This window comes from Cervus elaphus, chromosome 22 (assembly GCF_910594005.1).
Source record: "Cervus elaphus chromosome 22, mCerEla1.1, whole genome shotgun sequence".
NCBI classification, from domain to species: Eukaryota; Metazoa; Chordata; class Mammalia; order Artiodactyla; family Cervidae; genus Cervus; species Cervus elaphus.
This window is the reverse complement of record NC_057836.1, coordinates 48,266,749-48,286,088: the sequence shown is the minus strand read 5'-3', so window position 1 is coordinate 48,286,088 and position 19,340 is coordinate 48,266,749. Positions and strand designations below refer to the sequence as shown.

The 19,340-nt window shown below is 43.2% G+C and overlaps 1 protein-coding gene across 2 annotated transcripts in view; it reads right to left on the bottom strand.

The window, feature by feature from the left end:
• BPIFC (BPI fold containing family C) overlaps window positions 1-18,309 on the bottom strand; it is a 39,911-nt gene extending 21,602 nt beyond the window's left edge. The window contains exons 1-7 of one of the 2 annotated variants that reach the window (XM_043881681.1): window positions 18,284-18,309; window positions 17,936-18,027; window positions 9,994-10,129; window positions 8,256-8,376; window positions 3,517-3,645; window positions 1,723-1,878; window positions 1,536-1,599 (exon numbers count right to left, since the gene is read on the bottom strand). In XM_043881681.1, the coding sequence (XP_043737616.1) occupies window positions 1,536-1,599; window positions 1,723-1,878; window positions 3,517-3,645; window positions 8,256-8,376; window positions 9,994-10,129 (606 nt within the window). In that variant the 5' untranslated portion in view covers window positions 17,936-18,027; window positions 18,284-18,309. Of the gene's footprint in view, window positions 1-1,535; window positions 1,600-1,722; window positions 1,879-3,516; window positions 3,646-8,255; window positions 8,377-9,993; window positions 10,130-17,086; window positions 17,121-17,935; window positions 18,028-18,283 lie in introns of those variants that run through there. The other variant, XM_043881680.1, reaches the window with a different exon arrangement.
• Between the last annotated feature and the right edge of the window lie 1,031 nt (window positions 18,310-19,340).

Below are 19,340 nucleotides of genomic sequence, written 5' to 3'. Positions count from 1 at the left end.
GGGTGCCGTGTGCTAGGCATGTGTTGAACACTCAGTGTGGGGGCTACGTGCAGAGGCTCAGGAGCCTGGCTGCCTGGGGTTGGATGCCTTGGCAAGTTCCTTGGACTCTTTGGCCTCAGTCCCCTCATCTGCAACGTGTGGATGATAACTGCATCTGCTATGTCATAAGCATTCAATGAATGTTAGTGATTGTTAACCTCATTTTGTCTTCACTACAGTCCTGAGAGGCAGGCACTACTGTCCCTTATTTACAGATGGGAAAATTGAAGCTTAGAGAAGGTGAGCAAGTAGATCAGCAGGATTTGAAATCAGGTCTGACATGGCTAGACCACTGTGTCCTTTTCCAGTGACACAGAGGGAACCCTAGAAGCAAAGCATCTATGAGCTCTATGTCATATACAAATTCCAGGCAAGCTTAACTATTGACTTCTTGTTGGAGGCCAAAGGACCATGGCTTGTTTTGAAAGATGGATGAGCAAGGGTGGGGTCTCTGAAGGTGACAGCACTCTTTCCCAGCTACTCTAACATGCACGTTTGCTGGCAGTCAGCACCTTTCAGGTCAGGATGGAGAAAGATAGGAAAGCTTCAGCATCCTTGGACCAGCCGGGCAACCTTGTTGGACAAGCTGCTTAATGTTTCTGTGTGTTGACTTCCTCATCAACGTTCATTATGCACCTCCTGCCTTCTGAGCACTGAATTCAACACAAGGAGGATGGAGACAACCAGAGACCATCCTTGCCCCTCTTTTCCAGAGATGAATCTCCTTTCTTTTCCCTGTCCTCCTCACCCCTCTCCTTGTCTCTTCAGGAACATGTGAAGTGTTCAGGGAAGATACTGTCAGAATTGGAAAGAGGGCTCACCACCAACTCCATCTTTTCCTTCTTCAAACACTGACTTCTGGAATCAGGAAGTCACCTAACTTATACTGTTTCACTTGGCTGGAAATATCCATTCTTTTCTCCTATTCCTTACCTATTCAAATCCTACCTGTAATTCAAGGCCAAGTTCAAGTCCTGCACCCTCCAAATATATCTCCCAGGATACTTCCAGGATATATTTATTTAATTTTTCCATTTCTCTGAACCCCTTCAGTTCAATCTAAAGACCACATAGGTGTGTACAAGATTCAAGTACTTATTCAGTTAGTTTCATAAGTCTGAACTGGGTTTTCCTAAACAGATGAGCTTATTCCTTTTTCATATCCTCAACAGACTCTAGCCTAGTGCTGGGCATGCAGTAGGCACACAATAAACCAAATCTTTTTGATTGTTTGCCCACCCTGAGGTGAGGATTTGAGGGAGGGAGTGCTGTTTTATTTATCTCTATATCTCTAGCACCAATCATAGTATTTGGCACAAAGCAGGCATTTGAGAAACTATTAAGCTGCAAAGGGTAATGTTTGTGAAAGTGCCTTGGGGAGTGCTTAGCACACAGTTGGTGCTCAGGCAAGGTTTATTGACTTAGAGTTCATCAAAGCATGGTAGAACTGCTGCTGACAGCATGTCACTGTGGCTGGATAATCTTTAAGGACTTACCATTTCATTTAATTTCTTTAAAATGGGTTTCTCCATGGGCTCAACAAAGGAGTTATACAGGACACTAGGAAAAAAAAACTTCTTTTAAAGGCTTATACAGAGTCGTATCTAGTTAATAACCACCCCTTGGAGCTGCCTGAGAATCCAGCCACAGCTCAGCCACTGCCCACCAGAAGCCCTCGCTCACCTGAGCTCTCCAGAAAACGAGACGTCGGCATGGCTCACTTGAGCATAGCAGTCTTGGAGCTTCAGGATCGGGTGACCAAAGTCATTTCGGGACAAGACAACTATACCGGTGAAATAGACCCCAGAGAGAAACAGGTCAGCTGCTCCTGTGTCTTGGCTATTGAGAGAAAAAGTGCAAGGTTACCCATGCCTGGGCAGGGGTGGAGGTGGATCTTGTTCCTCTGAATCTATGCCAGAGGAGGGCTTACCCATAGGCTCTAAGTCCCACGAGGGCAAGAACATCATCACCTCTGGATTCCTGGCACTTACAACACATAGGAGTGGAGCTGAATGGCTACTTACTGAACAAATGAAGTAACAAATATGTGAATAGTGACAGTTCTAGGGACCTTGTAGGTATTTCATCCTGAGTGCTCTGGCCCCCATCGTGGTTGGGATGTTTTAATATTAAGCACAATTCATATATGAAGCTTGTTTAGAGGGAGAACACAAGGGTAAAGTGGCCACAGCTTATTTAGGAGGGGCATCTAGATGGGCAGGTGACACTTAGATGTCGTCTGTGAACTCCTTGATGGAGTTCATCTCCAGGCCCCAGGATTTACCTTGTGGCCTGACACAGAATAAGCACTCAATCTATGGTTGATAAGTCAGCAAAGAAAAGAATAATACATGAATCTCTGCTTCTTATCAGGAAAAATGTCATTTTTCTACTCTCTGCAAGACTGGAGTTCTTGAGAGGGAGATGAGTGGTATTCAGTACCATTTGTAAATGGATGCAGTAGGCACTCAATCAATGGATGTTGAACAACGAAATGGGTGAATGAATGTGTTATCCTGGGGCATCCACCTAGGCAGACCTAAACACTACACCCAGGATAGTGACTTGCACATAGTAGGCAGTTTGTAAGTGCACCTTGAATTTGATCCTTTCTTTGTATAGAAGAGTGCAAAGGCCTTTTGGTAGAGGCAGAATTGGGCTGAAGCTGACTACCCTCCTCCAACCTCCTTGTGAGGTAGGAAGACTTGTTTCTCAGCAGTTGCCCTTACAGTTAAGGAAGCATGTTCAAAGACTAGCTCAAGGTCAGATGGTGATTCACTGGGACTCTGAAATGTTAAGCTCATGTCCATGCCTCTAACAATCAGGGACTTCTAGCTCTTAGGAAATCTTAAATGGCACATTGATCAGTGACTCTGCCACTCATGCTTTTCAGGCCCCTCTCCCTTGTCCCCAGAAAAGATATTCTGTTTTAAATCTCTCCTTGAAGAATGTGCTTGAGAAAGATGGCTAATGTTAGGTAGTTAGAATAGGAAAAAGGAGTCCAAGATAGCGGTGGTTAAAAGACAAAGAAAGGGAAAAGCCAGCAAAAATAGAACAGAGTAAGGTCTGAGGACTGGAGTGAAAACATCAAGTGAAACAAACAGCCCTCCTGGTTAGCTCAGTTTACATAGGGCAGGCTCAGGGGGAGGAGAAAAAACATAAAAAGAGGAGCCAAAGTTGAGCCTCTCTCTTCTTTTCTCTTCGCTTCTTTTGGGTTGGCCCGCCCTACACTCAAGGATGCATTTTCCTTTGCTTGCCAAATAAAACTGAGCTGTAACCGACCTGTGACACTGGTCCATCCGTCGCTTCAAATTTTTGCTATGACGAGACAGAACCAAGGAAATTGCACACTCCCTCAACAGTTAGCAATTGAGGGAAAGAAGCCTAATGTCAAATACATTGGCAAACATGCACAGTTTTGATTTTTTGCTCCATTTCCCCCCAAAATAGCAGCAGACTTTTCAGTGGAATACTCACAAAAGCGGGGACTTGACTTCCCAGTCTGTGCTGATGTTAGTAGTTCCATGGTTGGTCAGGGCCCTGATTCCGACGCCAGGAACAAAGGCGAGTGAAGTATTTGGAAATGAAAAGGCATTGATTTTTATGCTGTAAAACAAGAAACAGAAGAATTAGTGCAACTCTTGTAGCACATATTTCAGTAAGGCAAACTCAAAATGTAGTTGTAGAACTCCTGAGAGGAACAGGTAATTATGAATTCCTATAGAGGAAGGGGGCTTTCTTGGTGGCTCAGATGGTAAAGAATCCACTTGCAATGCAGGAGACCCCTGTTCAATCCCTGGGTCTGGAAGAGCCCCTGGAGAAGTGACTGGCAACCCACTCCAGGGCTGCCGTCTATGGGGTCTCACAGAGTCAGACACAACTGAAGTGACTTAGCAGCAGCAGCAGCATAGAGGAAGGGGGCTTCCTTGGTGGCTCAGATGGAAAGAATCCACTTATAATGCAGGAGACCCCAGTTCAATCCCTGGGTCTGGAAGAGTCCCCTGGAGAAGTGACTGGCAACACACTCCAGTACTCTTGCCTGGACAATCCCATGGACTGAGGAGCCTGGTGGGCTACAGTCTATGGGATCACAAAGAGTTGGACATGACTGAGTGACTAACGCTTGCTTGTAGGTATAGGAAGGACCCTCAGGTTTGCACTGCAGCCTCAGGGTACTGCTTCCTAATTCCCTTCGGACCCTTGGCAGGAAGCCCCTTGTATCTAGTGGAGGGGAGAAATGAGCCTGTTTAGAAGCAAATTTGCAAGTAATCAGTCTCCTTCTTCAGTTTCTCTAAAGACAGAACACTGGCATCAGGATCTTTCCCCTCAGCTGTCCCAGTGTTTCTCAATGGAGGGAACATTCATATTTTGGATGGGACAACTATTTTTTGTAGAGGACTGTTGGCAGGATATTTGGCATATATTCCAACTAAATGCCAATAGTTCCCCCTCCCTCACAATCATCAGGACAGTAAACAGCCTGCCTTCCCTCCAAATGCCCTCTTATGTGGACGTGTCTTCCCTAGTTGAGAAACTTACTTTAGAGTATGAACTCCCTCTAAGGATTCTCCGAGTGGTCACTGGCCACACAGGTAATTAGAAGCAGTAGGTGGCAAGCAACAGACATAGTTCGATGGCCATGTGCCTTATGATAAGTTATGATTATGACCATTGATTGAGCAATTGCTACCTGCTTAGGTACTGGAGTAAGCACTTTACATGCATTAGCTCATCTTAACCCTCCCCATAATCCTAGGAGGCCACTGCTGATTTTGTAATCTGCCATTTAGTGATGAAAAGACGAGAAACTTGGCTGAAGTCATATATAAGTGGTAGAACCAGACATGGAAGCCTCCATCTGTCGTGAGGCCTCTTAACCACTAAGCTATCGCACTACAGATATCATGCAAAGGACACTTAGCTTGGAGCCAAGTTTTCTGCTAGCTGTAGGCTTTAGCAAAGACACTTAAACTCTTCCAGTCCATCACTTAAAAGAAGAGTGCCTCATGGGAAGGTTGGGAAGACAAATGAGATCATCTGTATATAACTGTTGCACAGGAGAAAGCATTGTTATGAACTAAGATTAGGGAAAATTTTAAAATGTGACAGTCGAAAAGACATGATTATTACTATTTCCTCTTTTTGGCATCTTTTCCTATCTATTCTCTGTCAAATGTCCTGAGTATCACTGTGGGAAGACAATGGTAGAGATTATTGTATCTTGGAAATATTTTCATTTTGATACATATAGGTCTAACTCATTCTTTGTAATTGCTACAGAGTAATCCAAGTTGTGGATTAAAAAAAAATCTTTGCTTTGTGTTTGGACATCTAGGATGTTTGTGTATCTCTGTATTATAGACAATGCCACAGTGAACATCCTCATTCATGCTGTTTGTGTATATGCTTCTTTAGGGAGGAGAGTTGGAATTGTTGGGTCAAAGAGAACACCTAAAAATATCCTTGCAAATCATCTCCTAAAATAGCACTGCCTGAAAGAAATACAATGTGAGCCATATATATAGTTTAACATTATCTAGCAACTTAGCAGCAGCAGCAGCAGCAGTAGTATTAAAAGGGAAATACTATCATTTCAACATGTAACCAATATATGAGATACCTTATTTTCCTTTTTTGAAAATAAGCCTTCAAAATATGACATGCTTTATACTCATGATATACTTCAATCTAGATATTGAATTTTCATCATAAGTTTTTTTTTGTTGTTGTTTAGTCGCTAAGTCATGTCAACTCTTTGCAACCCCATGGACTGTAGCCCATCAGGCTCCTCTGTCCATGGAATTCTCCAGGCGACAATACTGGAGTGGGTTGCCATTCCCTTCTCCAGGGGATCTTCCTGACCCAGGAATTGGACCTGGGTCTCATGCATTGCAAGTGGATTCTTTATTGTTTGAGCCACCAGGGAAGCCCTTCATCAAAACTACTTGACTGTATTTAGGGTTGATAAACTTTTCAGCTGAAAAAATTAAAAAATACAGTTCTCAGTTGTACCAGTCATATCTCAAGGGCTCAATAGTCAAATGAGGCCAGCAGCTCCTGCTTGATAGCCAGATCTTAAATTATTGTCCCAATTTATCTGCTCCCATTAGCAATGCATGAGAATACCTGTTTCTCCTCATCTTTAACTTCACTTTATATTATGGGATTCGCCCTGGATTTTTCTGCTGTGGCATTATCATCAGTGTAATTAAATCACTAATTTTGTAAATATATATTTACTGCTCATCTCTCTCACTGGACACAAAGAGCATGTCTGTGTCATTCTCTACAGTATAGCCTATGACTAGAACAAAGACTTAGTACACTGTAGGTGCCCAACAAACCCTGGTTGGATGGCTGGGATGCTGTGGTGGTGGTTTAGTCACTAAGTAGTGTCTGACTCTTGCGACCCCATGGACTGTAGCTGGCCAAGCTTCTTTGTCCATGGGATTCTCCAGGCAAGAATACTGGAGTGAGTTGCCATTGAATGTCCAACTGTAGAGCATCTGCCATATTAGACCGTGAGGCAACTGAGGCCAGAGGCAGAGTTAAGGATGGGGGAGGAGAAAAATATAAGACAGTTGTATTCTGATGAAACTGTGGGGCTTCAACAGGATTCTTCCACAGCTTCATTAGAGCTTATTATTTGTGAGACAAAACTGAACCCCTAGTTCATCTAAGTCATTCTCATTTTCTGTTATATACAGCCAAACCTTACTTCTGATTCGTGCTATCACACATAGATACCCCAGGGAACTGAAAGACCTCTGCTTTAAACTATTTCTCTTCTCGTTCCAAAACACCTGATGATTGTTGTAGATTATCAGTTATACCTCACAGGAAATGCGCCAGTTAATGCCTTGAACTGGTTGTGGCCTAAGTGCAAGAGCAGTGTCTGTGTCAAGGAAATCTAGACGTGTCCGGAAGTTGCCTCTACCTCATTGCCACGTTGAGATCTCTGCCCACAGCAGGTGGACTGGCACCTCGCTGGGCACAAATAGTGCTGGGTGTACTGGGTGCACAAATAGGCACTGTGCGTGCAGCACTATTCCTGAAAATCTCTGCCCTTTGCCCCAGTTTCTGATGTTGCACCTGCCTCCTACCTACCCCCTAAGAGTCCCCCACTTTCCTCCCATGGGGAGCATGTGTCTTAGAGCGTGGGCTCTCCTCCGCCATTCCTTGCTTGATGAATAAAATTTCTGCTCTGCTTTGCTGAACCTGGTCTCAGCTGACATAAGCAGCATTGGGCAAGAGAAGGACCCAGTTGGGGTCCCCTCAATGGAAGAGGGAGGGTAACAGTATAACCTCAAAACTATGCTGGGTGAAACAAGGATCTGGGTCAATGTGGCAATTCTGTTGTTCTTACATTGATGGTTTTACACTATCATTAAGTCTATTAAACTAATCCATGTTCAGCAGCTTCAGATTCTATGAAGTATCTTCACATTTGTTACAACATCTGACTTTTACTGTTTACTGATTTTGACATTTGATTTAATTGCTTTAATATGGTAGAAAAGATTGTAACTGCCTCCAGAATTCTTCTTAGGAAAAGCAGTTTATTGGAGAGAAAGTTACTTGGAAAAGCATTTAGGAAGATTCTTTGGTACTCAGGAGTGGGTGAAACTGCTACGCATGAAAGCAGGGGAAGAAACGTACATTGCTCCAGAGAAGCAGAGAAGGAGGGGAGGTATAGAGAGCAAGAGGGGCAGAAGGCCACGTGCCTTGTAACCCATTCCTATGACCTCTGATGTCTTGACTAAACTTTACTAAAGTAAGATAAGACTTGATGAGAGTAGATTAGGAAACTGAGATTGAAGCCTGCATCCAGGTTTATGGGGATAAGCAATGGAACGAACAAGAATTTCATTTAGAATCCTGGGGACAAGGTGGCCACAGCTGGCATCTACATTCAGTTACAATTCTCATTTTAGGGATGAGGAGGGGACATTGAGACTCTGAGCAGATGTGTCGGGCACACAATGAGCATGCCGCAGAGATGTGACTTGGCCCCACGTGTTCTGACCCAAATACCACATGCTCAGTCAACTCTATGACTCCTCTCGCTTGGGTGAGTCATCTGATAAGCCTGTCACCAAAGGTTGGTTAACTTCTCCTCTGTCTTGGTGTTACACCAGGACTCATGGTGGCATAACCACAACCTGAGATTTTAAAGATTACTTTCACTGCTAAAAATGCTCTTCTCTTTTACTTACTTGGTAAAATTGTAGTTCACATAATCGATTTTCAGAAATTCAAGAGACTCAGAACCTTTTAAATCTGGCAGCTTTCTTTCCTTGGCCATTTGTTCGATCATCTCCATTCCAGCTTGAACAGCTGTGAAGCAACCAAAGAAAATGATTATTTTTTAATTAAAAATTTTAATTGGACTTTTTAAACTGTTTATTTGGTTTTTTTGGTCATGCCATGTGGCATGTGGGATCTTAGTTCCCCAACTAGGGATCAAACCTAAGTCCTCTGCATTGGAAGTACAGAGCCTTAACCACTGGATTGCCAGGGAAGCCCCAGAAAATGTTTATTGATAAAAAAGATGCTGATGGCATAATATCATTAAACACATAAGTGAAATTTATTAAGTAAAATCATGCCTCTAGATACTTAGAAAACAAGATTCTTACAAGGTGGATATTATTGTTCCCACTTTGTAGAAGAAAACACTAGTCCTCAGAGAGGCTAATGAAATTGTCCGAGACCGCAGAGCTAACAGCATGAGAATATGTTAACACAGGACAGTGTTAGGAAAAATGTAAAGTATCATTATTATCTTGTTTTGCAGATGAAGAGACTGAGCCTCAGAAAGGTTAATTCTTGCCTGAGTCACACAGCTGAGAACCAGGGGAAACCATGGTCAAATCTGGGCAATTTGACTCCAGAGTTTGTGCCTGATGGCCAGTTCCAGAAAATGATATTACACTGTCCTCTTTCTCGCCCAGATTCTTTAAATTCAGGAATTTTGGATCTGAGATCCTTGGACGATTAGAAACTCTTCAACCCCCTAAAATTCTAATAAAATATTGTGAAGTGTGTGTGTGTGTGTCCATCTAATTTTTCAGGGGAGAGGGTTCACATTTTCATCTTATTCTCAAAGGATACCAGCACCCCCCAAAATTGAGTAATGACTGCTTTCATTTAATTCTGGAATAAGCCCATCTTTATATAATAGCACCACAGAACACGCTTCTCTGAGCTTGTGGAGAAATAGAGCCTTCCTGCCCATCAGAATGCTTGAGAAAAGTAAGCCACATAATGACAAAGAATGATCTTTTCATTTTAACCTTCTCAAGGAGGAAGCTTTGTTTTTACTCCTTTCATTTTAGCTTAAGCTCATTTCCACTTTTCCATTCTTGTTGGAAATTAAGAAGAGCAGATTTATCCTCTGTAACACTGTGAATAGCATTATAATATGGAGATATAAAGACAGAGGTAAAGGATAGAAAGATGGAAACAAAAGCACTCGCAGACAGCTTAGGTTTGAATCTCAGCACTTTGGCTCAATAGCTTGTGTGGCTCTGCACGTTACAAAATCTCCCTGTCCTTCACTTTCCTCATCTATTACATGGGGATGTTAGCAACTGTGGAGCCATCTGTTCACATATGTGAAAATAAAGTTGGTAATCTTCATTGGGAATTTGCTATTGTAAGATTCTGTTCCAAGTGCTTTATACGCCCTAAGATGTTCACTGTGTATGCATGTGCAAGGGAAAGAGAGGTGGGGGGTGGAATACGAGTCTGTGGCTGTATTTACACATGCCTATTGTCAAGATGATTATTTTTCAAGCAACACTTTCCCCTCAGCCTTCTTAACATCTCTGGATCAGCCCACTGTCGAGCTTGTCTCAGTCATGAGATACCCCAATATGAGCTTCTGGATTTGGGTCAAAGACTCCACTTGGGTGGTGAGTACAGCCTGGCTTATGAAAGCATTCAACTCACCGTAGTCCAGGGCCCGCTGAGTAGCCCTCGCCTTGATTCCAGGGTAAATGGCCTGAGCAGATGAGATGTAGAGATTCCATAGGATGAAACATCCCCAGAGGACTTGGACTTGGACTTGGGCCATCTTTGTGCACATCTGCAATTAGCCAACATTTAGAGTTCCTTTATTATGCTTTCTTACTGGCCAATCCAACTTAGCATTTCTAGGTTTTCTTATTTCATTGCTTACTTCCAGAACTCACTTGCTCACTCCATCCATCCATCCATCTAACCATCCATCCAGTGATCACTTATTGAACACACCAGAATATGTTCCAGGTGCTAAAGATGTAGAGATGACCCATGTGTGAGTCTGACCTCTGCTTCCCACAAAATAGTGGATGAATCAGATAAACATACAGATGATTGTAACACAGTAAGATATAATGCAATGCAATACAAGAGTCTTACAATAAATGTAACAACTTGGAGATGTCTTGGGAAGGATATGCTTTGGATATGGCAGTGGGATGGAGGAATTCTTGAGTTCTAGAAAAAATGAGTCAGGAGTTTGGAAAGGTGGCCTCAGTGGATGTGAGACCAACACTTATCTGCTTTAAGATCCTTGTTGACTCTCCTTTGCCCACAGGACAAACAGGTTTAAGCTCTTAGCATGGCAATCAAGGCTTTTCATAACTGGCTCTGGACTTCTTCCGTGCTCCCGACCCTCCTCTCCTGTCTAAGTGAGGGTAGTGCTCTGAGCTGTCCACACCGAGCTATTTGCTATTCTTCAGTTTGCCAGTTCTTTCACAATTGAGGGCTTTGTCTTTAACCCTCTCAATATAAAAATACATGCACATGCATCTCTTTCTGTCTCTCTACCTTTGGGTCACATACCCACATCTGTGTGGTGAATGCATCCTCCAGGGCCAGCTCCACGGTTCCCTCTGGGAAAACTTCCCTCACCAGGCCATTTTGGGCTCTTTGCTCTCTCCTCTGTGCTTCCACCCCACTTTGTACAACACACAAGCGTCCATCTAGGCATTTGACACAAGATGAACTTGCAGGCAGGCTCATGTCTTCCACCACTATACCTCCAACTACTGCACCAGCCATTATCACTTCACACTCACTTCACACAGACAATTACAACTGTCTCCTCACTGGTCTCTCTGCTTCCCTTGTCCCCTTCTGGCTATTCTTCACACCAGAGTGGGCCTTTTAAAATAAAGTCAGATCGGGATGGGGAACACATGTAAATCCATGGCTGATTCATGTCAATGTATGGCAAAAACCACTACAATATTGTAAAGTAATTAGCCTTCAACTAATAAAAATAAATGAAAAAATAAATAAATAAAATAAAGTCGGGTCTTGTCACCTCTGTCCCCATCCTGTTAAAGCCCTCCAGGGGTTCCTCATCTTACTCAGCATAAAATCCAAAGCCCTTCTACCGACTGCAAGGCCCTGCCCGGCCCACAGCTCTACCTCCTCCTTTACTTTCCTTTGCAGGCACACCTGGCTCATCTGGACCCAGCCCCACCGGCTGACTTCATCTATCTTGATCACTCTAAGTAGCCTGGATCTCAGGTCTTTACACTTGTTGTTCCCTCTGCCCAGCAGAGTCACCTTCCAGAGCCCACGTGGCTGGGCCTTTCACTTTCTTCAGGTATTTCGAGTGTTATCTCAGTGAAGCCTTTCCTAATCTGTCTAAATGAAACACACTCCCCCACGATCTCCATATTCCCCATGCCTCCCTTGTTGCATTTTTCTCCAAAGCACTAGTTATCACCTAGCATAGTTTCCAGTTACTTGTTTATTTTCTGTCTCTCCTACTAGAATTTTAAGGCTTCACCCAGAAGGGCTTCATCACTTCAGCACCTTGAACAGTGACTGGCATCTATAGGCAAATATTGATTGAATGAATGAATGGCTTGTCTCTTCCTTGAGACCATGCAGTGGGCCAGGCGTGCCTTTGGAGGCCCCACAGTACTCGGTACAGGCCTTGATTTTCACATGTATAGTCCTGCATTGTGATTGTCTTGTCTGTCTTACTTCTATAATTCCAGAGTCTAGTACAATACCTGGCACATGGAAGACACGAAAAAACTTACTAAACATCTTCTCCAGAGAGAAAGACCACATCTTATTCACTATTACCTTGCTAGTGGTTGACAGAGACCTAATGTTCAATGTAGACTTACTGAGTTAATGGATTCAATGAATAAGGTCACTCCATTTTCTTGATGAATGAAGCAGAGGTAGCAACAACATCAGGGATACAGGTTTCTCCTAATGACAGTAGAGTGAGTAATGCATTTACAGGCGTTTCTAGTTCTGGGAGTTTACAAGCTGGGGGACCTGTCATTCCTGTATTCACACAGATACCCACGGAGTTAACACACAAACATGAAACTAGTCAGGGAAGCACTTGAGGGGGTGGTCAGGGAAGAGGAAGTTATAGGAGCTGTGTATTTAGACAGAGGGAGGAATCAGGCCAGTTGGGGCAGGGAAGGACCCCAGAGGGGCTGGGATTCAGGAGCAGTCCAGATGAAAGGGAAGGTCACTGTAAGAGGGGTGTGTGTGTGTGTGTGTGTGTGTGTGTGTGTGCATTAGAGAGAGAGAGAGTATCTGTGCTTGGCCGAGATAAACAAAGGACTTCCCTATAGCTCAAGTGGTAAAGAATCTGCCTCTGATGCAGGAGACTGGGGTTCAAGACTTGGGTCGGGAAGATCCTCTGGAGAAGGGAATGGCAATCCAGTCCAGTATTCTTGCCTGGAGAATTCCACGGACAGAGAAGCCTGGCGGGCTACAGTTTATGGGGTTGCAAAGAGCCGGATATGACTTGGTGACTGAACAACAACAAAGAAAACAAACATTTGTGTGTGCCCTTGGGTTTGGCCATAGAAGTGGGAATGCGATGAAGCAGACAAAGGCGCTTTGCAGAGAATTTATCTGAAAGGAGCACAGCGGTCTGACCAGGGGAGGGAGTGTCCGAGTAGGGCTACTGCTGGCTTATGTTGGGCTTTTGTGTGAAACGAGAAAGGGTGCCCTCCGGAGATACACCCGCCTCTGTGGGATCAGCAGAGAATGATCCAGGTAATCCCCACACTAGTGTATCCAGCTTGGCGGCAGAGAAGCTGGATACACGTCTCACCCCAGTGCTCCTCTCACCCCTGGGGCTGGCATTCCGTCCAGTGCGCAAGCTGCCCCACTCATGCAATGGGCTTATGCTCAGATTGGTGAATACCAATAGGGGGCATTTTGCTAGAGGGCCATGAGATCGAGAATTAGAGCCTTGATTTGTCTGTTCTGTAGTGCATAGATCCACCTTCAGGGATGAGAAGAGGCTGGTTCAGTCAACCTGCTTACATTTGTCAGCTGATCTGTATATCCCTTGTCCAGAGAAGTCCCCAAACTCACCCCACTGTTGTTGTTGTTTAGTCACCAAGTCATGTCCGACTCTTTGTAACCCCGTGGATTGTAGCCTGCCAGGCTCCTCTGTGAATGGGATTCTCTGGGCAAGAACACTGGACTGGGTTGCCGTTTCCTTCTCCAGGGGATCTTCCCAACCCAGGGATCAAACCTGCGTCTCCCTCATTGCAGGTGGATTCTTTACCATTGAGCCACTTAGGAAGCCCCAAACTCACCCCATGTTTCCTGATTAATACCCACACTTAGGCTGTTGCCCTTTACTTAGCCTACAAAAAGTCTGTGCATCCTTAAGGTTCATTGTAAACACAACCTTCCTTCTGAAGCCATTTATGACTTCCCTAAGCTAATCTCTGGAGAATGAAATGGCAAACCACTCCAGTGTTCTTGCCTGGAGAATCCCAGGGACAGGGGAGCCTGGTGGGCTGCCGTCTATGGGGTCGCACAGAGTCGGACACGACTGAAACAACTTAGCAGCAGCAGCAGTAAGCAAATCTCATTTCCTTCTGAACCCTCAGTAAAAATACATGTTTATTCATGTGCCTATATTTCCTGTTTTTTACTTATTGTCTGTCTCCTCTACCAGAATATAAGTGCTGTGAGGGCAAAGGCCTTGTCTGGTTTGGAGGTTTCAGAGCCTGGCTCCCTCAGTGTCTTGGACATAGTGAGTGACTGATAAGTACTGATAGAGGGAATCAGTGAATCATAAGCAAAGAAATAGCCTTTATTTTTTCCTTGAATATGACATACCTTATTTTTCTAGGAACACACTCAAGAGAACCCCCTGCCCACCTGAGCCAGGTGCCAAAATGTCCAAAGGAGCAAAGTGATCCCAGCAGAGAGTTGAACACAACATAGATGTTCCCAGAAGAATGCACATACATTGAAGTTTATTCACACAGTGGAATATTATATAGCAGTGAAGATAGATACGTCTAGCCACAACCAAATAAAAGGAATAGGATTTATTTCACTCTACATTTTATTATAGCTCTTTGCAGAGGTGATTAAAGCATTTATACACTAGCAGAGCATATTCATTCATTAGAACAGATGCTGGCCACAGTTCTAGAGCGGGGCTGGGGAGGTTAGGTCCTGGATCATGGGTGGGACAGAGGAAGTCTTGGAGGAGTGGCCAGTGTGGGTATACTGGGGGGTGGGGTGGGGGACCCAGAGTAGTGACTATGTGCTATTAGATACTGAGGTATTGCAATATTTTAAAACTGCTATGACCTCATGCATTCAGTATGGTGTCTCAGCCGTATGGAATTGGCCTTAGTAGTAAAGGACAAGCTACAGAAAGAAACTGGACAGTGTGGGGGGCAGGGCCAGGGGTGCAGCGTGAGGAAGATGAGGGTGAAGACAACACTCAGGAAAGCACAGAGGAACGAGAGTGAGAGCCGAGGAGAAGGAATTCTGCTCGAAGAGGGTCTCTCTGCTCAAGCAATGAGTGATCCGAGGGTTGGGGGAAATGAGGGGTGGGATAAATGAGTGTGAGGCTCTCCATGTTCTGGGAGACAGGATGACATCAACAGCATCTTATACTCAGGGAGGATGCAGGAGTTAGGTCCAGCTGGACACTACTGAGCGACTGAACACGCATAGCACGCCATCTATCCTAGGCCTTCCTTGATCCTTTAGCTATCCTGGGAGCGGTCCAGGGGTCCTTGAGAGAGGGATAGGTAGAGATGGATGGGACAATGGGAGTAAGAGGAACACCCCTGGGGCTTAGATTAGTGGCTATTTACCAACTGGTATAGAAGTATTTCTACATTTTAACAAAGGATGAGGCCAAACTGATGTGTAGTTATGTTAATATCACTGTAGGCAAAGAATTGTAAATGGATGAGTCATGCCTAGGCAGGCATAAGAGAGTTTTTTTAATTGAAGTATAGTTGATTTACAATATGTGTGCAAAGCAATTCAGTTATATATATATATGTGCATATATATGTGTGTGTGTATATATATATATATATATATATGTCTGCTCAGTCGCTTCAGTTGTGTCCGACGCTTTGCAACCCCATGGGCTGTATATATGTGTGTATATATTTATGATATATATATATCACACACAGACACGCACACACACACAGATGCACACACATATATATGTGCTGTGCCAATGCAGGAGACGCAGGTTCGATCTCTGGGTCAGGAAGATCCTCTGGAGGAGGGCATGACTACCCCCTCCAGTATTCTTGCCAGGAAAATCCCATGGACAGAGGAGCCTGGCAGACTACAGTTCATGGGGTCACGAAAAGTCAGACACGACTTAGCGCCTGAGCATGAGCGTATATGTATATGGTTATTTTCCATTATAGGTTATCATAAGAGAGGGATTTTTAAAGTTAATTTATTTTTTAATTGAAGGATGATAATTGCTTCACAAAATTTTGTTGTTTTCTGCCAAACATCAACATGAAGCAGCCTTAGGTATACGTATGTCCCCTCCCAGAGAGGGATTTTTTAAAAGGAGGAAAAGATTTCATAATAGTGGAGAGAAATGAATGTTAGACCAAAAAGTCTATACTCATTAGATGTATGCAAAGTAAGGCAGAAATTATCTCTGCCTGGTATATAGTAGGACCTCAATAAATATTTGCTAACTTACTATTCAACTGGTTACAAGACTCTTGTTAGCTAAGGAAAGTTCTAGAAAAGGTTGAAAACAATGAGAAAACCAAACCATCAAATAAATAGTTCTCTATTTCTACAGTGAAAAACCACAATAAACCAAAGCAGAGATATTACTTGTGAATGGAAGAGCAATTAAAATGATAAATTTATATTTCTTCACTATTCACAAAACTCACAACACTAGTATACTTCTGCCATTTTAGACATGTGGACACAGAGGCTTAGAGAGTTCAAATGACCTGTCCAAGATCCCAGAGCAAGTCAGACTCTTGGGAATCAAACCTGTTCTTCTGGCTCCTAATCCTAGTGTTTATGATTTGTTTCTTCATTTAATGACTTGATAGTAATACACTTTTCATTTTCATCTGGGAATTTTAAATAGGGGTTGCTTGATGCCATCTTTTATGTGGAAAGATTCATTAAGTGTCTGGAAATTTTCAAGTATCAAACTGCAAATCCATTTGTAATTTCTTGGGCACAAATGGAGTTTTAAATTTCCTCCCAGCAGCCAAAAAACTTGTTTTCACTTCTCGGTTCAAGGAAGTTTCTGAAGTGGTCTACTTTGACGGAGATTCAGGAACTCAAAGCTGCATAGAGAAAACACATGTTTTTCCTCTCGAAATTTTATGAGTGAGTAAAATTACTGGGCTATAAAGGAATAGATTGTATGTAACTTTCAGTTGAATTGTTTGGTTAGGATGATGATTTATGGGCAGGGGAGGAACGGAACCTTGTCAAACAAGGAGATGACTCCTAAAAGGTTAGGTAATTTGGCTGACAAGTAAGGACAGGGTGAGTTGCCTGTTAAAAGAAGGGATCCAGGATGATTTAAAAACCTGCCAGCAAGTTCCCTGTTTTGTTGCTTCTGAGGAATTCTTCTTTCCAATACTCAAAACCTCAGAAGGCATTACATTTCCATACCAGTGTCCACACAGAATAACACTTCTAAATTAAATGGCTTTTGCCTGAGCCATTCTGATGACTAGAAATAAGAAAACTCACATACGATTTAGGAAAGTCCTGAGAAATATCAACTTACCATTACTGCTCTTGAAGGAGAGCTTTGGCAGACTCTGGAAAAATTAAAAGGTGTGTTGAGTGAATGAAATGTGTAGCCTTTAAAATAAAGGCAAAGTTTGAGAATTAAGTTCAATTGGTTTAAAGAAGCCTAGTCTATAAGAATATTCCAACTTAATGGTTAAGACAGATAATAAAATTGGTAAGAAGTTTAAATCAACAGGTATGGAATATAGGCAGACTTGAAGAATATTTCAAGGGATTCAGCCCACACATTTGATTTTATACCAAGATCTCTAATGACAAGGGCCTTGAAAATTTACCCCAAGTCTCCCCACCCCTGTCCCCCCAAACTCCATACTTTACACAAAGGAGTTACAAAATTCAGGTAGATGGGAAGGCTGTTTGCTCAGCAGGATCCAGGTCACTGTTGTGGTTTAAGACCTGATCCCAAAGCACAGAGATCACTGAAGTTCCCGTCTTAACCACACCAGTAGAGAGACAAGTTAGAATTTCCTGCCACTGTGCTGGGTTCCCCACTGGAATGGAGGCAAAAATAAAAGTCCAAACTATTGAGCCCCACTTTTGAAGGATGCAGAACTAAGCATGTAGTCTAAACCAACTCTCATTTCTATCTCAGAGCTGTTCACAGTTTTCTGGGTGGGCTGAGTGACGTAAAGAAATAAAGCATAAGAAAAGCTAGGCAGACCAAACTAATTCAGGATATGTGACGGCTGGCTATTCAAGGGGTCCTACCAGATCTGGGTCATCTCCAGCAAGAGAGTAGCTCCCGCTGGGACACTGTGTACTGGCAGAGACTTTAAGGTGGTTCAAGATTCAAGTTGGTTAAATCTTGGTTCAAGATTCTTACCTCAAGAAGAGGAAGTATCCAAAGCCAGGGAGCAGCTTCAGTTCCTTCTGCCTTTGAAGTCGATGTGTTCTCCACTGGAGCCTTGAACTCATCTGCTGCAAAGATGATAATTAAGTCTGAATCATCTAGTGGTGAACCTTTTTAAAAAGCCTCTTTCAAAATGTGATACATAATTGCTTCACTTCAGTTACCCAATGACACGAAGACATGAATGAACACTTCAGTCTCTACCTAGATGAGCAGACAATGCCACCTATGCAACAATTATCTCCCTAACACACACACACACACATACATGCACGTGCACACACACACACCCATCTTGAGAAATTATTATGGCTACTTTACCAGAAAGCTTCAGAATTCCAGTATATTACAAAAAGGTGCTAAGTTGTATTGAATTGGAAGAGGAAGGCTTCTTTCTGGGAGAGTAAGCCGGTTTCCCTTGCTCAGGCTGCCTGCCCTGAATGGTGCCACTACTGCCAGGGATACCTTCTGGACTTTCAGTGGATCAGATTCACTCTGAAAGCATGAGGCTTGATAACCAGGCCAACCTAGTTACCGTCTTTATCTTTCAGGGTAGGATCACAGAAAGTATCTCTAATTATCGGCTCCTTTTTCAGATTATTAATGACTTTCACTCCCAGCATTCCTTCAAAGTCAGTTTAGGTGGGCTCACCAACTATTTTGGGACTTGGTATCTATAGTCTCTAAACCCCATTACCCACTTCCACCCCCCACGTTTTAATTAGTCATTGCACTTTAGATGGCCAGATATCTGATTACATGAAGCATCCAAGGTCTTAAATTTACAATTTAAGATGGGGTGATCCACTGTTCTGGTTTACCCAGGACACAGGATTTTCAGTAATAAAACTAGGACAGTCCAGGAAAACTAGGAAGAACAACGCGTGTGTTTGCTTGACATTGTCTGTACTTCTGACAGCTTTTAAGTTTCTCATCTAGCACAGCTCCAGTTAAAGGTACCTGTTTAACTTCAGTTTTCCTAGGGGTAAAGTGGAAATAAAAATAGCATCTACCTTAATAGGTGCTTGTGAAAAAAAGACGTTGATAGCTGTTTTAGTCTGTTCAGGCTGCTATAACAAAGTTTCACAAGCCAGTCTAAGCTCAGCTAAATGTATAAGCTAAGACATAGCTTATAAACAAGAAATCTGTTGCTCACTGTTCTGGAAATGGGAAGTTCACAATCAAGGGGCCAGCATATGTTTTGGTTAGGACTCTGTTCCTCAGCAGGATTCAGGTCACTGTTGTGGTTTAAGATCTGGTTCACAGCTAGATTCTTTTGGCTGTGTTCTCACAGGGTGGAAGGACTTAAGAATAGTTTTGGAGCCTCTTTTAGAAGAAATGAATTCCCCAAGTGCTACCTACTAATAACATCACCTAT